The sequence below is a fragment of the Megalobrama amblycephala genome, linkage group LG3 (genome assembly GCF_018812025.1).
Source record: "Megalobrama amblycephala isolate DHTTF-2021 linkage group LG3, ASM1881202v1, whole genome shotgun sequence".
Classification (NCBI taxonomy): Eukaryota; Metazoa; Chordata; class Actinopteri; order Cypriniformes; family Xenocyprididae; genus Megalobrama; species Megalobrama amblycephala.
This window is the reverse complement of record NC_063046.1, coordinates 37,867,954-37,887,793: the sequence shown is the minus strand read 5'-3', so window position 1 is coordinate 37,887,793 and position 19,840 is coordinate 37,867,954. Positions and strand designations below refer to the sequence as shown.

The window sequence follows — 19,840 nt, the reverse complement described above, 5'->3', positions numbered from 1 at the left end:
TGCAGCTCTACTATACATGCACATACTGTACAGAATCTCTAGGAGAAGAAAATTCAGACTAATGACTTTTAAGTGCATTTTCACACTAGAGCTCTACTGTAGCATGAATCTGTTGAGTTTGACATTTTCTGGATCAGACCAAACACACAGCTGCTGTTCAGTGTTGTTTGGTTTTGCTCTTTCACAGCCTCATGTGTCACGTTAAAACAGTGCGATTACGGGCAGAACACGTGTCGTCATATTTGAGCAGCAGCAGCAGTGTCTCTGTTTTAAGCAAAAAGCAATTTCTCTGTTCTTGTGGTGATGTGCAGCGTGAGCTCTTAAGCGGGATTTACTGTCGACCCCAAACGCCATTAGAGCAGATTCACTGACAGCCGCATCTTTGATGTCGTATTCCACGGCGGCACAGCGCGTGTACAGATAACTGTATGACACCCGTCCTGACAGCCGCAGAAGATACGATTTTACGTATTTACATGCTGAGAAAACTGCGCTTTGAAGTACAGAGAGAGAGAGGGTGAGAGAAAGGGGGTGGGTGTTGGCAGTCGTCGGCAGATATTTTGGATCGCTCAGTAAAATCCCTCTGGTCGTCGTGGTGACACCCTGCTCACAGATCCAATTATAGACAGGGACTATGGAATGCGTATGTCACATCCTTGCCTCATCCCTAACGATAGATGGACACCGTGATAACCCATCATACTAGAACTGTGCCATTGTTGTTATTGCTGACTAAAACTATTAAACATATATATTTTTAATTGAAATAAAATATAAATATTCGATGAATATTAACTTAAAAATTAGAAATGTTGCCTTGGCAACTAACTGAAATAAGTTTACATACTAAAATTACTATAAAAAAAGATATATTGAAGCTATATAGACTTATAAAAATCTAATAAAAATGGTGAAAGCACATAATGCACACATATTTATTTATTTATTTATTTATTTATTTATTTATTTATTTATACACAGTACTGGGTAGTAATTGATTATCTGGATTACATAATCACATTACAAAAATTAAATAATTTTATATTACATTTTAAACTGCTCATAATCAGAATACAGTTATTGTTATTGATTACATGACTACTTCATATTCACAAAATGGTAGTATTTTTTTCAGAATTCATTAATTCTCCCTAATTATTCTTTCTTTCTTTCTTTCTTTCTTTCTTTCTTTCTTTCTTTCTTTCTTTCTTTCTTTCTTTCTTTCTTATATTTTAAGTTCTCTTTTCTCAAAAGTTGTGTGGAATTGCACACACAAATCGGCCACTAGTCAGGTGACTATAATTACATGAAAAATTGAGAGGCTATACAACATAAACAAATAAAACATTCAATATGTGTGTGTGTGTGTGTGTGTGTGTGTGTGTGTGTGTGTGTGTGTGTGTGTGTGTTTTATTTTGATTGTTTTTATTTCTATCTTTCTTATAATTTAACTTTTTTTTATTATTGTGATCATTGTGTTTTATTTTGATTGTTTTTATTGCTTTGTTTCTTATAATTTAGCTTTTTATTATTTAATTATGCTTTCATAAATGTATTAAATCCTTGCAGATCCTTCCCAAACCCTAGTTAGAGAAACCCTGACGTAATGTAATGATTAATGCACTTTATTGATAACAAAAAAGTTTTTTTTTTTTTTCATAATTCTAAATGTAATAGATTGCATTACTAACTACAATTACTATGTCATCTATTTACACACACAAACACACAAAAAAAAAAAAAAAAAAATCTACCCAGCACTGTATGTGTGTGTGTTTGTATACTGTATATAAGTCTAAATGTATTTGCATTTAATTGCTTGTGTCTCTTACATCAGCGAGGCAGACTATCGTTTTTATGTAGCATTTATATCATGTATTATGTTGCTAATAAAGTTACAGGACAAATGTTCATTCTGCAGTTTTTATTGCATTTGGAGCCTGGCGAGTGTTAATTTTGGACTCGGATTCATTTACCGTCTGCTCTATTAATGACACCTAAGCTGCTCTCAGATCGTGATGTAAATCTCTTAAAATAAATGTCATTTCTAATCTCATTGCTGTGATGTCCTGACAGAGATATGCTGCTGCTCATTTCCATCACAACCAAATACAAACTTCTCTAGAAAAATGTAATTGTTGTTTGAAAAACTTGGTTGCTAATGACCGCAGTATCAGGCACAGTGATTCCTTGTTATGAATAAAAAATCTAATTATATTCATAGTATTGATGCTTTTCCATCATGGAATAAAAAAAAAAAAAAAATCATGAATAAAAACTAATTGCAATTGCAATTTCTCTCAATTGCAAGTTTATATCACATTTTTTAATATTATTAAATAAGTAACTCACAATTCTGACTTTTTGTCTCATAACTCCATGTTTATAACTCGCAATTCTGACTTTATTTCTCATTATTGTGAGATATGAACTGTCAATTACTTGAAAAAAGTGAAAATTGTGAGATAAAAATGAGCATTTATTTATTTATTTATTTATTTACCTTCATAATATATGAAAACAACAAATGAAGTGGGGGTAAAAATAAAGAAATAAATAAAATAAATCAGTGACAAACAAAAAAATACATATAAATATTGGCAAATTTAATTGATCAGTTCTTTAAAAAAAATAGGAACAGTGATCAGAGGCATTTTATATTTGTGTGTCAGCATGATCCTCTGATCTCTGCGACATCAGCAGCATTCTGCGTTCATGGGATTATCTTCACATTTTTCCTCTGTTCATTTGATTGCATTTATTTTTTCATTTACTGCTGTCTTGTATAACCACGTCTCGCCCCAAGAGCGCAAGGCACACAAACTCTGACCTTCGTTTTGTAATCCACCTGAATCAGTTGTGTAACCACATCTCTTCTCACTTTTTCTCTTTCAGCGCCACCAAAGTTCCTACGAACCCCGAATGATCAGACGGGTGTTCAGGGCGGCGTTGCCTCCTTCATCTGCCAGGCCACGGGTGACCCACGGCCAAAGATTGTGTGGAACAAGAAGGGGAAGAGAGTGAGCAACCAGCGTTTTGAGGTATTAGGTCTATTGTTCTGATGTAAAATGCTCGACAAGTGAATGCTAACAATAGCCACACCCCCATTGACCACACCCACCACTTCAGTCACACCCACTCATTAGCATATTCCCCCACCACTAATATGCATGATTGCTCATGTCCTTGGGCCGGATTCCCAGAAATCTTTAACTGAATTTAAGAAAGTTCATAAGATAAATCCTGACAAGTTCATAACAATGTTCCTAAGTGCATTTCTTAAAAACACAATATTTTCTCAAGATTATTTTATTTTATCTTTTCTTTTTAAAATAAAATGACAGGCATTGCTGTTATCTGAAAAAGCATGCACTATATTTCTGAGGCTACTGGCTTGGAATGCTGCTGAAAATTATATATATATATATATATATATATATATATATATATATATATATATATATATATATATATATATATATACAGTACTGTGCAAAAGTCTTAGGCACGTCAGTATTTTCACCCCACAAAAAAAGGTTTTAAGCCAGTTATTTATATCTTTTCCTGTGGTGTGTCAATAGGAAATATCCATTCACATTTCCAAACATTCATTTTGCCATTAATTGTAATAATCCACAATAAGACTGATAACAGGCCACAGTTCTCCTGGATTTAGTTTGTCTCAGTTTCATCTGTTTCTTCATGTAATCACAGACGGATTCGATGATGGTGAGATCAGATCACTGTGTGGAGCACCGGCTGTTGTCAGACTCCTTGTGTATTCAAAAATCTCACTGGATTATTATAATTAATGGCAAAATTAATGTTTGGAAATGTGAACGGATATTTCCTATTGACACACTATAGCAAAAGATATAAATAACTGGCTTAAAACCTTTTTTGTGGGGTGAAAATACTGACATGCCTAAGACTTTTGCACAGTACTGTATATATAATATTTAAGTGGTCTCTATTGGATATGTCTGTGTAAAGTTTTTACTGTATTTCAAATCCATCAAAAATGCATTAAACATCTTACATCTGGGGATTTAAGACAAGTTGGAGGTTATCCTAACTTTAAGAAGTTGTGATTTTTAAGAAAATAATTTTCAAGAATTTGAATTCTTAAGTTTTGTCTAAAGAGCAAAAACTTTAAGAAGTGTTTTTGGGAAAACAATACTTTCTTAATTTCCCCAAGTTAGAAAAAAAAACAAAACAAAAAGTACGATAATTGAAATAATAAAAAAATATTTTTCTTCAGCTAGTTGTCAAAGAATTGTTTTTATTGAGTTATTTATGTACTAAAATAACAACTGAAACAAATCTAAAAAATAATAAAAACTATATAGATACAAAACAAAATTACTTAAAATTAAAACTAAAATGGAAAATACAAAAATAAAAACGAATTTAATGTTTTGTGAATCCGGCTTTTGATCTCAAAAGAGATCATAAAAATGACCTTCATTTGAAGAAATGACGGATCAGATTCTTTCATCAAGCATACGCTTTGCATTTATGAAATGCATTTTGTTCCCGAAAGTTTTTTTCTTTTTTTCTTTTCCTCTCATCTCATTTGCTTCTCAGTGCATGTTCTCTGGTCTCACGTGGCTGAATCCTGTATGTTTATTTATCTGTTTTTGGATCACCACCTCAGCCCAGCATGATAAACGCATCACAGCTGAACACTGATAAGATTTTTATTAATTTCTGTGTCATTTTGCCGCTCGACCATCTTCCCTCTTCTGTTTGTGTAACACGCGGCCACTAATCTATGGACGCTTATCGGCTGATACGGCGCCTTTTCGCCTGCAGAAACGAAATCTTATCAACGTTCATTACATGCTATACAATACTAACATGCCAACTAATATGCTAACCTTAGATCCGCAACAAAGCGTCTTCGTCTTCACCCTCACCCATGCAACTTAACTCATTACTACTATCTTTTTAAACATTAGTTTAATGCTCAGTTTCTGCTTGGCTTCGTTAGCCAGCTCATGCACACGCAGCCGCATGCGTGAGTGCGTGGTCATACCCACATTTCTTTGCGTGAAAAGTGACAGTGAAAGAAAAGTCGCAGAGTATGACCACTGATGTATTTAAGTCTGTAAAACGGAGATCCCATCCTGGTTGTCAGAAGTGAGTATACATCTCCCCAATTGCCACCAACTAAAACTGTCTGTGAGCGTCCTGTGTCCCGTCCGTCTGGCGTCAGTCGGTCTCGTCGAGGCTAATCAACTGTCTACTGTTGTTCTTTCTAATGACGTTTGTGCCTGTGATGTCACATCTCCATTCTCGTTTCATGTTTCATACGATCAGCTTTAAGAGTGGGCCATATCACGCTAGCTGAAAGCTGCACGGCCATCCCATTCTTAAAGCCACAGGGTTTACTCGTGAAACGTCTGGTTGAAGAATTTGCATTGCCTTCAAACATTCACTGAGCATTTTACACAAATCAGTTCAAATATGTGGTAACTAATCATTTCTGCCCAGTATATTACAAGTATGCTGTCCTTCTCAAAAGCCCCAGATCATAACCTGCACAGTTGAAAAAAAGAAAAAAAAAGTCACATGTAGGGCTGCCCCGATTAAAGATTTTTCTAGTCGGCTATTAGTCATTCATTTAAACCACTAGTCGACTAATCGCATGTTTATATTAATTTAATTACTTAAATATATGAGGAGGAGAACACTAAACTATAAAGAGCCTTTAATATATATAGGCATAATATAGCCTATTCCGTGCTCAAGATCATGCATAAACCTTGCTACAAAGCACCGGCAAAAATAATGTTTATAAATGTGTCGGGGAAAGAAATTAGCAAGGAGACATTTTAATTATTTATTAATAAACAAGTGTTTTCTGAGTCAGTGTCGGCTGCACAGATGAAGTTGATGACGCTGCCTCGCCATCTCAGTATAGTGAAAGTGCGAGAGAAATGCATCTTTCATACAGATTACATAAGCAGAGAGTATTTATTTTCAGTTTGAATTTGTCCGTTTAAAAGTAGACATTTCAAGCTTTCTATAGATGTATTTCTCATGTCTGTGAGGCAAGTAAGCCTATATGCTGAGTTTTTATTAATTGTCTCCAGTTCTTGTTATTGTGAGTTTACCGTTTCGTATGATGTATAACTCTTATCTGTATTGCCAAAAATTATGGAGTATTTTAAGGTGTTTCTGCTGTTATCAGAAAAAATGCAAGTGATCACACCAGCACCTCCATGTCTTGCAGTAAGCGTGCTTGAGTTTAGCTTTTATCTTCGCACATTCATCTAGAGTAACGTTAGAGCGAGCAGCCATGTAAAGTTGCTACTACTTACATGTTTCAAATGATAAGCCATATTTGAGTGTGACGGATGATACGTTTGGATTTCTTGCCCGACATACTGTTATTACAAAACCGGACCCACCGTTAATGATCTGTCTCTCACGGATAGTCCCTTTTAGCGACTAACCGACTAAGAAAATTTTGGTCCGCTAAGCCTCTTCTAGTCAACTAATAAATAGTCGACTATTAGGGGGCAGACCTAGTCACAAGTAAGCATGTCAGTCGGAAATAGTTGGCCAAATCCACACTTGATCAGACTGAAAACCGTAACTGGATTTTCCTGCACATGTGCAATGATGTAGAAATGGAGTAATTACATATGACACACAGAATGAGCTGTTGTTGTTGAACATAGTGTTAGAAATGACTATCATGTCAACCTAAAATTCTCCTTACACCCATGGTCTGTGAAGTTTTGCAGGACAACAGTTTCCCACCAGTCCGTGCTTCGAACTATTATCCACAGATGCCTCAGTTTGGGCATGGCAAGGGAGCGTTTTTACTGCTTGATAAATATTAATCATCATGGCACAAACTTCATGTGCTCGTCATCTGCTAATTATGACCCAAAATAGATAATTATTTAGTCTGCTTTTTAAAACAAAAAAGGAGGATGGTTAGTATGTGGCAACAATGTACTACGCAGTAGTGTGCACGTCAAAAGTTAAATTCCGATTTGAAGGTCTCATCCAGAGTTTTGGCCTCTTGCTCTTATTTATTCTACAAATCATGTTGTTTGTGGATATGTCAAGGATAACCGATGTGCATGAGTTTGTTTGACGTTATCTCAGGATCCTGCCTACAGTCTCATAATTGATGCATTGAGTGCATAATTAGTTGTATAAAGCAGAGCTTGTGTTTACATTTGGAAGATTACAAAAACAATCTTCTTTCATTTGGAATAATTAGCACGCATGAATCGTGCAAGACATTCTGTCTAACCTTACAAAAAAATATGTTTAAAGGGATACTTCAGGATTTAGCATTAAGCTTTGTATTAGTAGAATACCACTAGTATTTTCAAATTACCGTGCTTTCCCCCTTCATATCAGCCCGAGATGAGAGATTTATGCATTTTTATTCTGTAAAAAAGCCTCCGATGACGCAAAAATCGTCATTTTTACATCACTCAGTTTTACAGAACAGTGGCTTTACTTTGATAACAGTCAACTTATATGCAACTTATGTGTAATTATCTATCTAACGTTACTTTGCTAAGTTTGCAGTTTTACTGCTACCTACAACACTACATATAGGCTACTGTGTTATCAGAAATAGAGTCTATAGTATCAGCGAGTCTTACCTCTAGGCAAATACGCTTAGTACCAGATGGCCCAGGCTGTTCGTCCTCTGGGAAAGTGAATATCGATGGTATCGCGGTGTCCTTCAGAATGGTTCTCTTCATTGCAAGGATATTTGGTTTGTAGTCCTCGTGCTTGAAATGGAGACTACATATTCTGCGTTTTTTTAGGTTTTCTATAACGGTGTCATCTCCAAACTTCGGGTGTTTGATGGCCCGCAGCCACTGTTTACATCGCTCCAAATCTTTAACTTCATCGGAAAATGATGGAAACTTACTTGTCCTTTCCTGGTTTTGGGTGTACATCCAGGTACAAAGCAATTTAGCACCATTTCGCTGTAAATGTATGAACTAACTCACGATTTATAGAATTAATATGTAACAAAGCAAGCCTAGTTGTTTGAATTTTCCTGGTAATGCCGCCTGTAACCGATAGGCATGGTTTGGGCGTGGCCTCGCAAGGGCAGCAAAACAAGTGCATTCTGAGAGTTGTTGTCTTTCATTCACATTAGTCAAAAATACATTTTCTGCCTTTTCTCAGTCTAGAAAGCTCCAAATTCAAAAATAATTTCACATTTTTACTACATAAATGACCAATTTTAAATACACATTCATCTTTCCAGGGGTGAAGTACCCCTTTAAGTGTGCTGTTAGTATACTTCTTTTAAACTAAAAATCAATTTTTTTGAGAGTTTATGTACTTATCAGAGATATATACAAAATTACACGTCAGTATATTTGGCTTATACTGACAAGTATACAGAAAAGTCAGAAACAGCGCCGGCGACTGTGTCATAATAAAAGTTCCGCTGCTTGTGAAGGGTCCAGCGGCCTCGTTCAGCTCCCAGAACACTCGGTCCTGCTCTGCTTTATACAACAGTAACATTAATAATCGCATTCATGAACATGATTTCTTCCCAAGTAATATCCCGATTATTTTCCTCCTCCGTTGAGGTGAAGAGCACATGTCCCAAGATTCCGCACTCAAACTTGACGTCATCAAGCTACGCCTTTGTTTTGAATAGGCCTCTAGCAACCTTTAGCGGGCAGAAAATATTACATATTGCAGCTTTAAGTATACAGAAAAGTCTAGCCTAATAAATAAATATATTGTTTTGTCCATAATTCACTTCTTTGAGGTAGTACCTCAGCATATATTTTACATGCTGTTTTACAAGTTTATACATTTGGCTGGTTTTATTGATGACACTGGCTTCTATTATAAGCCATTACCTTAATTAATAATTTTCTGAACTTAAACAGAACTTTATTTCAAGTATAAAAATCACCTATGTTAATTGGGTTGGGTACCGAACTTTGTACTTTTAAGGGCACCGGCTGAATTACGTCGGGACTACCGAGTACTGATTCACATTAAATCAGTCGGTGCCAAATTTCTCGGGAGACCGTATAATTTTGAGCACGGTTTTACCATCTGAGTCAGATTTCAGTCATCATAAAATATTTCTTTTGTGGAATGGGAAAACTGACAGTCTAACCGACAGCTGATGATTCAATAGTTTAGTGTGCCAGTCCTGCTGTGGTGACCTTCAGATGAAGAAGCAATAAGAGCACAGCTGCTGATGACGCATGTGTGAGAGAACCATTCAGTCTGTATGAAATGCAGCATACATCTTATTCACCATTTCTTATGTTATGACAGCACTACTAAAATGACCTCGAGATAAAGACTGAGCAGTTCACAAATTCCCTCTTTTTCAAGACAAATACTGCAGACATTAGTAGAAGAGCATATTTGGGTTTGTGTCAAGGATGTCCACTATTACAAAAATGAAGAATACATTAAGTTCATTATTTTTTATTAAACTTAAGTTCAAGTATATTTTATGTAGTTAACTATACCAAAATCTATGTACTAGTAGTATACTTAGAAGGGAACTCTTCTGGGGACTAAATTGTCAGACTTTTTAGTTTATAAAAGTGTACTTTTAAGTGTACTTAAAGAGTAATAGTAGTAAACTTTGAGTACATAACTTATCTAAGTTTTCACTTTTGTATTTCAACTGTACTACAAGTGAATGTCTAAGTGTACTGTAAGTTTATTGCCAACTTTTTAGTTTATGAAAGTACACTTTGAAGTACACTCAGTAAACTATTAGTTTTTATATTTCAAGTATGTTTTGTAAGTTTAAGTTATTTTTGGTTAGTTTTCTTTAAACGATCTTGACATCAAACTTTAATATTTTGATTTATTTATAATGCAAGCATACTACTAATTTCCCTATTAATATCCTATGTATATTCCAACTGTACTTTTGGGTAGACTTGAAGTTAACTAATATGTACATAGTGACTTTATGGTAAAAAAAAAAAAAAAAAAAAAGAAAAACTATATCTCTGTTAAGTACATAAACCGGTAGACTGATTGTAACTGAATTGTTTTTAGTTTAAAGAACACTTTAATAAACAGTTTTTTTTTTAAAGTTTTTTTGTAAGGATAGTCAGTCTCAGCTAAGCTGCCTGCCATACAGTCTGTTAAAGCCTGTTGATGTTGTGCAGTCTGATCTCATAAGTCTCATATCGTATAAACTTAGAAACATAAGAAGCATAATTTAGGACAAATCAATCAATCAATCAATCAATTGGCACTGGGCTTCAGGATGACAAAACACAAGTCAGCAATTATAAACATTTCTCACGGAACAATTGCAGCCCAGCCGAAGACCTTAACCAGACTTTCTGTGTTTCTGTGTCCTGTGTTCGTATTGTTGTGTCAGCTTGAGTAAATGAAGGTCCGTTGTCTGTCCAGAGCTCTTTGTCAGGATGAAGTGTGTGTGTGTGTAAGTGTGTGTGAGAGCATGATTCTCCGTCGTCAATCGTGAACAAAAAAAACTCTCGTAACATATCTTGTCTCTCGCACCTGTAGGTTATAGAGTTCGATGATGGATCGGGCTCCGTGCTGAGAATCCAGCCGCTGCGGACACCGCGCGACGAAGCCATTTATGAATGCGTCGCCTCCAACAGTGTTGGGGAGACGAGCGCCACAACACGACTCACTGTTTTACGTGGTAGGTCTATGGCGAATAACATGCTAACCTTTGCTCTCTCATTGCCTTCCAGCCCTCACAGGTATGTGTTTTTTTCTCTCTGTTCATTTTGTCTGTTTGTATATTTCTTCAGTGAGTACACTACCGGAAAAAGTTTGGAATAATTACGATTTTATATATTATTTTATGCTCACCATGGCTGCATTTATTTGATGAAAAACAGTAAAAACAGTAATGTTGTAAAAGAGGAAAAACACAGAGTAAACCAAACACAGGGAAAGGCAAAAAGCAGACCTGAAAAGAATTTATGTGATACATCCACAAAGAAAAACATAAGACACTGAACAAGGGAAACACATGAGCTACATCCGAAACCACATACTTCCCTACTATACAGTTGGCAAACAAACAAACAGTATATGACAAAAGAAGTATATCCAAATTCACAGTATTTATTAAAAGTGTAGGCAAAAAGTACCTGGATATAACCTACTACTTCCCACAAGATTCTGAAATGTACATACAGTACGATGGACATTTTACTATCCCATGAGACCATGGGAGAGGATTTGTGAATGGCAGTGAAGCGAAGCAACTGACGCCGTAGGTCACATGACAAATCTAGTACATCCGGATTGCATTCATGCTGCACACATTCATACTATATAGAACACACTTTTTTATTGGTTGCAATGTAAGTACTTATTCAAAATAAGTACCTACTCATGAGGGTATGCTATTTCGGATGCAGCCAAGGACTTAAATACAGACAGAGTACAAACAAGCATAACAAAAAGACCTGGAAATAAATCAATGAAACTAATCAACAAAGAAAACTACAAACAAGCTAAACAGGAAACAGTAAAAAACAGAAACACAAAACAAAAGTTCAGAGCAGGGGTTGTGACACTGTGATGTAAAAGCTGTTTTTTCATCATCATTACTCCAGTTTTCAGTGTCACATGATCCTTCAGAATTCATTCTAATATGCTGATTTGCTGCTCAAGAAATGTTTCTTCTTCTTCTTCTTCCTCTTTAGAGTCTTCTTTCAAAATGATATAAAAAAACGTAATTATTCCAAACTTTTGTTAGGTACTGTACGTTTTTGTTTCTTCCACTTTTTAGTTGGAGTATTTGGCCAATGCAGCAAATAGCACTGTCTGCAACTGCGTTTTATTTCTAGAAAAGCGTCCCACGGTTGGAGCCTGAAAAATGGAAAAGCTTCTTCAGCTCTCACTGACCTTGGAGCATTTTAAAGGGGGTGATTAATATTCTAATTAGCAGACGGGCTTTCCCGCTCGCTAGCTTCAGCATCATCAATATAACTCTAATTTTATGCTACATTTACAACATTTCTTACAAAGTGGCCTTGTAAGGCCTTGTTGGATGTGGCAGGGCTCATGTGGAGAAAACGGAGTAAAAATGCTCTGTTTTTACAGTGAAACTGCAGGCTTCATGAGTCAAACCCACTGTCTCTGTGTTTTGAAAGGCCTGACTTATCTTTTAATGAAATGATGAAACGCAGCTGCTAAATTCGGTAGTTCGGTCTGAGGAAGAACGTACCAGACCTAAAATGGAGGAAATGCGAGAGAAGAATATTCCACCTCCAAACAGTTGCATGGTTATTGGCAAAACATTTTTCCTCTGCTTTCTCTTATTTTCTCTCTTCTTCTCGCTCCTTTGTGGCCACATCTGTTGTTGGAGGGAGAGTATTTCTGTTTGCAGCTCAGGCCTGATAAAACCTGCAACACAATAGCAGCACATTGCTTAGAACACACACACACACACACAAACACACACATACACACAGCACACAGCAAAACTCTATTGGGGGAAAGTCTGCAAATCTCTCTGGATATGTTCAGAATAAAGGCATATTGCTCACTACATATGGTGCAGAGAACACTGCAGTCTATACTGCCTGTTTGCAAAGATATGATGTGAACAGCAGGGGAGACCAATGGCAATGTTACAGGATACACAACATAACATGTCCTTCATAACTCACAGATCTCCCTGCCATCTGTGGGTCTGAGAAACATATGCCCGTGTGTGCCGATGGAATATTTACACACAATATTCAACAATTCAGAAAATTGTTACAAATGTTATTTTATTAAACCTTTAATTTAGTTTAATTTTAGTGTAAGTCTAAGTAATTGTATGTGCTTTTGTCATTTATATTAGGTTTTTATATAAATTTGTACATAGCTTTAATTAATATTTAATAGTTCATATATATATATATATATATATATATATATATATATATATATATATATAAAGCAAAAGTCTAAATGGGACCTACATTATAAATACATATTTTGAATCAAATATATTGTTTAGCTAATAGGTCAAAAACAATTGATGAAATAATGTTTGTTGTATATTTCAAAGAATTAGTTTAAAAGAATCAAATAATCTAATTGCTTTTATACTTAAAAATGAGAGTTTTTTCCCCTAAAGATTACATGTGAATGTATCATTGTGGGAATAAAATGATTGTTTTACCTTTATCAAATTGTATGCAAAATGTCTTAACTCAGGCTCTACAATCCAATAATGAGTCAAGGAAGATTAAAAATGACTTCCGGCTCGTTCGTCACACTGGAATGGAAGGTCAAGTTGAGCACAATAGTCTGCCATATTTCATATGACGTTGAGTGTGTACTGCATGAGTAGATGGTAGCATGCTATTCAAAACACCCTGCTCTCTCTTCAAGTCTCACCTGGAATGACGTCTGGATGGAAATGTTATAATTATGAACAGAAATCCCTAAACAAATATTTATCCATTAATATAAATGAAGGAAGCTGAGTTGTAGTAATTACTGCACATTCAGCCAGTGGGCAAGCAGCATCGTTTGAGCATGAATAATGACATAAAACTAATACATATTCCGCCGTAAGATATGAGGCTGCGGCAGACTGCACGAGCGTCAAAAACAAGCTTCGCATTAAAGCGCCTTTGCCTCGGTTAAGCCCCGACATACTTTTCTTCCCCTAAAAACGTGCCGTTCAATCGGCCGTTCTGTGTTGTGTGGGAATGTGGGTCATGTCTTATTCATGAATGCACCCACTGAACTGGGACCAATGCGTTCGGTCCTTCCACAGAGTGGGAATTTCAGGTCGATGTTTGCCAACAAGGTCACAGGCACAATGCATTATACATCAAAGTAAACAAAAGATCTCCATGCTGGGAAAAACGCAAATGTTGCTGGTAGCACCAATACATTTCAGCACACTTTTGGAATGCATTTAACATGTGAAATGTTTAGCAGAATGTTCAAGCAGCTTTTTTCCATATGTGACCATATATATATATGTGTGTGTGTGTGTGTGTGTGTGTGTGTGTGTGTGTGTGTGTGTGTGTGTGTAAGATAATGAGTAAAATACTTAAATTTGGGTCTTTTTTTGAGACCGTTTCTCACACACAAAATCATGTCTTCAGAGGACTTGAAATATGGTGCATGAGTCATATTGACCAATGTTATGATACTTTTTTGGTGCTTTTATGGTGCACCAGCATTATAACATTACATGCATAAATAATGACATTTTCATTTCAACACATTATATTGTAAAAAGCCTGCACAACTTTATTTGTTAAGTACAGGAAACCTAGTGGAAATGGATGCATCAAAGCAAATGATGCATAATGGAAACAGCATTTGGTTGCAGGATGAAAGTTGTTGGTTGAGAATATGTGTGGGATAAAGAAGAGAGTTCTGGAAAAGTGAAGTGCCACTAGACCTGGAGAAACTGAAAGAGCTTTAAATGACCCTGAGGGGGAATATTAGCGTCACAATTTGGCTCCAGGGATGGAGAAACATCAGAGAGATTAACTGAATTCATTTAGTTCAATGTGCTGTGACCTGATGTCCATTTGACATCCACTCACAGAGTCAGCCAGTGAATATCATCAGCACTTTCCTGTGGCGTCCTCTGATGTTAAAGACCCAGAGGCATCATGACCCCATCATCAACATCATATATATATATATATATATATATATATATATATATATATATATATATATATATATATATATATATATATATATATATATATATATACACAAAGTTCTGGCATGAAACTCTAATGGGCAGGCTAATAGGTCCTTTAACTCACCTGCTTGTAATCACATCATTATCTATAGAACACAGATGATTGGTTCCTGCTGTATTAGTAGCCAATGAGCTTGCATGCTCAATCTTCAAATACATGAGTAGCATTTGCCTAGCAGTGCAGCGCACTTCAGAAACCCTCCACCTTCCCCAGCTCCACCTGTATAGACCTGCAACGGGTAATTCATGTACGCTATATTGTACAGCAGCAGCATGTCTTACTTGCTCACAGCAGTGTGTCGTGTATGTATTGGCAGGAGCATATTGGCAGTAGCATGTCTCACCTCATAGGTCTGAACTTTTCCAACAGTCATTCTAAATCATACAATGGCTTATAATTTTGATATAGTCTATTGAATAAAGTTAACATAACATAAACCCCCTTTGGTTCATGTTATCTAAACTGTAGTTGACTAATGTTAACAAATTGAAAAAAAAAATGTTACCATCAAACTCTAGCATCAACCCTGTAAAGAAAGTTATCATAGGAAATACAAGTTTATAAGTAACCTATATTTGGCCCCAAACTAGCTAGACGGTACTCAATGACAGCTTTATATAGTATAAAGCAGAGTTCTTCAACCCTGCTCATGGGGACTAACTGTCCTAGCTCCAACTGTTTAGCTCCAATCCTAACAAATCAAACATAACTGAACCAGCTAATTAAGCTTTCCAGGATCACTTGAAAATCACATAGTGTGACATTCAGTTGTGCTGAAGCAGGTTATAATCTTTGCAGGACAGTGGGTCCCCAGAAACAGGGTTGAAGACTTCTGTTTCAAGGTTTCTAGTTTTGCGTAACAAAAACAGCACAATTACTAGGCAAATCCCACCTAATCATGACCAAAACTAGGTAAAATTATGTTCAGGAGGGGTTCTGGGGGATAAAAATTGAGTAAGAAGGGGTGGGGAGTGAAAATGAACAGCAAATAAAACCTCTCCTATAACATTTAATTTAGCCTCTTAAAGTTGATGAGCAACATTATCCCAATTTTATACGTTATTCTTAAATCATTAGTGCTTCTTTTTTAGATTTTGGTAATTTGAAGTTAAAATTATGGTGCTCGATTGTTAAAAACAATACATATATAGTGTCTTAGTTTAGTTGATGATGGCTTTTATTGATTCATAATTTACAGTGAGGATAGATTAATGTCTCAATACAAGCAGGAAAACCTTTCTGCACCATTTTATCATGGAGGGAAAGTCCAACAGCTGCTCTTCCTTTCGAATCTCTGCTTCTGTGCCGTTCCAATGCAAACTGATCAGCGGAAATAGAGGAACGCTGACAAATCCAGTGAAAAGCTGCCACGATCATAACAGATGACAGCGACGGGAACACTCCATTCTCTGCTGAGTTGAGTTGCATCTAGACAAAGCCTATTTTATGGTAATCCGGAAATAACCATGCCAAAGCCGGAACGCCGGCACCTTTTTTTTCTAAACATGCATCAATTTACTGAATTTGACTGTCCCTCAACTTTTGCTTTGAACGAAAGCATAATCTTCAGCAAACAGTCGTTGGGGAGCCGTGCAGGAAGTCCAGATCTCGAGGTATAATTTAAATCCTGACAGAAAAACAAAGGCATTGACTTAGCGCTCAAACGGCCATCCAGACGAATCGCTGCCTCAGCGCTCTCGGCGTCTTTGAGCGAGGTGTGTGTTCGCGGACCCACAGAGGGAGGACGCCGGGAAATTGCTGTGCCTGTTGTTTGGTGTTCTGACAGCTGCGTCGAGGGTGAAAGGCAGCGAGAAAAGCTAGCAGAGCACAATGTGCTTTCGTTTACCCCTCCGCCTCGTAGGTGCCAAGACACAAACGGCCCACCGGTGCTTTCAGACATTTCCGAAGGCCCTTTGACGCCCGAGTGCTTTGGAAACATGCTGACTTATCTCGCAACCCAGGTGAACCCTTCTTTGAGCCGAAAAATAGAAATGTAGAAAGGATGGGAATGAGGGCCTGAGACAGCACATAAAGTCAGCACGCTTTTGTTTGAGTTTGCCAAGGTAATGGCGTTTCTGAGCGACACCCTCCTTCCACTTTAAATTAGCACCAATGCCATTCATCACAGAAATGGAACAACAGATAATGACGAGTTATTTATTATCATAATTAAAGACGGAGCCGTTAGACATATTGATCTGGCCTGCTGAAAATTTCCCCATCGGTAATTAATGGAGTGGAGGAGATCTGTAATTGTACAGTATGAGTTTGGAGCCAAACATCAGCATGTCCGCTAAGACAGATGGGCACCATATTCTGCAGAGACCCTTAAACGCTGATAGATCATGTGCCGGCTGTGCATGTGTTGGTCTAAGTGGATGCGGATATCGATCCCTAGAGATGGCTGTGGTATTTTCTCCATTCATTTCTGCTCTGCTCTTGCTTATGTTTTATTTATTTATTTATTTTTATTTTTTTCATGGATGAAATTGTCTTTAGAGCCCTGGAATCGTTTTTATGTTCGTTCTGATTTTCTTATTCAGGTTTTCTGCTCTTAAATATTCTGAGCATCAGGACAGAGCCACAGCAAACAGAAATTTCTTACGTATATGTACTAGAATCATTATTTGCGTTGTGCTGATTCTTTAACAAATACCTTGTCATCGTGTGCACTTATTGCCCTGACTATTTTTCAGTTTGGACATAAAGTGTAGCTACTGCTGTCGAGGATAATCTGAAAACACATGGCTAATGACATCTAATTCCTTAATATCTTCATCACCACCACAATAATTATTAATATTATCGCTAAGCAAAATATTAAAATAAGACAATGGGCTTTGTAATATTTCACTGTAATTCATATTTCACTATTAATTTCACAAATATTTCACTGTAACTCATTAGTATTTAAGAAAAATATAATAACAGCAACAATAACTATTAATTACAACATCAATAATTATTAATAAAAATGTATAATTTATAAAATGTTGTGATTATATATCAATATGGCTATAAATTAATAATAATAATAATAATAATACAATATTAAATATTTTGTAATTCTTCACTGTAAAAATGAAAATTCATATTTAATAATAATAATATTGTGATTATGACTAAATAAAATAGGTAACAATTAGAAAATGTTTTGCAATATTTCACTGAAATAAAATAATAAATTATTTAAGAAAAATGTAATAATAATAATAATAATAATTGTTAAAAAACTCTAACAAAATAAGAAAAAATAATTAATGTAATGTTTCATTGTAATTATTATTATTATTATTATTATTATTAATAAATAAAATATTAAAGCTGCAATATGTAAGATTTTGCAGTAAAATATCCAAAAACTACTAGGCCAGTGTTATATATTTTGTTCACTTGAGTACTTGCAATATCCCAAATGTTTCCAACTATTTGTAAATCGTGAGAAACTTGCAGTTTTAGCCATGTTTAAATCTAATTTTCTTGATATTTGGCAAGTACCATGCTTGAAAGAAAAACATTATTTTGTCAAGTAGCTAACATAGCATAATCAGATGCAGCTTTCATTTTTAGTAACAGTAATACAGAATTTTCTCCATCATACAATACGTTTTAAAATTAATTGCATGCCATTTATCAACACAAACCATCCAGCATTTAATATGACATTCTAAAATCGATCTATCTTAATGCAGTGTGCAGCAAGTGTCTCACAGCAGTCACCGAGTGAATGCACAGAGTAACGTTATAACATCATTTTCAACACACTCAAATGTATCTAATATAATAAACAGAGCTGCGTTACCTCATACTCATGACCAGAAAAGCAGAAGTAGCGCCTGCTACTGTGGCAAAATAAAAGTTTCACTGCTCGCGAGGCGTGTGTTGCGTTCGTCATTAATAATCGCTCCAGCAGCCTCGTTCAGCTCCCATAAGTGGCCTCTAGTGGACGAAAAAATACATATTGCACCTTTAAATAAAATAAGAAAATGCTTTTGCAACATTTCACTGTAATAAAATAATAATAAAAATAAAAAAAAATAAGTATTTAAGAAAATAATAATAATACAAATAATTCTTAAAAAAGAGAATAAAATAAATAAATCTAAGGAAAATAGAATAATAATAACTGTGTTTATTATTATTATTATTATTATTATTATTATTATTTCAGTTCATAAGCACCTCCTACAATTCTGGGAAAATGAACAAATCACTTCACTCTGTTCGCACAGCACATATCTTTATGTAATTAAATCACAGCCTTTTCAATTTGATAATCATACTGAGCCTTCTCATGATTTTTCTGGGTAAATTGTTGTGAAACTGATGTGTGTGTATTTTGTGTCATTTTTTTTTTTTTTTGGGGGGGGGGGGAAACTTTGTTGTGTTTGTGTTTTATCAATAATGTTCATTCCTTCTATCCATGAAGTTTGGGACTGAAATTGCTGGCTGTATTGTGAAACGAACCCGTGTTTGTGCTCGTATCTGAGGTGCTAATGGTTTAGTGGGGGAGTTTGCGGGAGTGAAGGGCTCTTATCTGACGGCTTTGATGCTCTACATATTGGAGTCATTTTCTGCTAGATGAATCGGCCTCCTCCGGGTCGCCCTTAATTCGACTAATGATGCTCTTGAGAGGAGAACCTCTACACGCCGCTGGGTAATTACGCCCAAATGCAGCATCGGGTGGCTGGATGAAGAAACATGGAAGATGTCACAGGGAACATGCAGGGACGGATTTGTCAACGACAAAGCATCCAGAATGCACGACCGCTTTGGAATGGAAAAAAGCTCCTGACAGCATGATGTTATAGTTACAGTGTCTACAAGCGGGGACTAATGGGATCATGCTAACCAGACAAACCTTGAGCCGGAAGGCCGAGTTAGATGGATAACTGTGAGCTAATTTAATCTAAAACACATCACCTGTTACCTGTGTTTAACAATGAGTTGTGTAACTGCAGCCGCACACACTCACACACACACACACACACACACACACACACACACACACACACACACACACAGTCTTTTAATGAGCAATGGGAAGCCGCTGGGCTGTGAAGGAGGTTTCGCAAAATAAACCCACAAATGACAAACGGGTTTAGTCAGCAGAACATCCAACGATCTGC

The 19,840-nt window shown here is 36.1% G+C and overlaps 1 protein-coding gene across 49 annotated transcripts in view; it reads left to right on the top strand.

Moving 5' to 3' along the window:
- Positions 1-19,840, top strand: part of LOC125263978 (receptor-type tyrosine-protein phosphatase delta) — a 600,442-nt gene that overhangs the window by 488,297 nt on the left and 92,305 nt on the right. For 26 of the 49 annotated variants that reach the window (XM_048183181.1, XM_048183182.1, XM_048183193.1 and 23 more), the window contains 2 exons: positions 2,896-3,044; positions 10,522-10,663. In XM_048183181.1, the coding sequence (XP_048039138.1) occupies positions 2,896-3,044; positions 10,522-10,663 (291 nt within the window). The remainder of the gene's footprint in view (positions 1-2,895; positions 3,045-10,521; positions 10,664-19,840) is intronic. The other 23 variants (XM_048183213.1, XM_048183203.1, XM_048183201.1 and 20 more) reach the window with 1 other exon arrangement.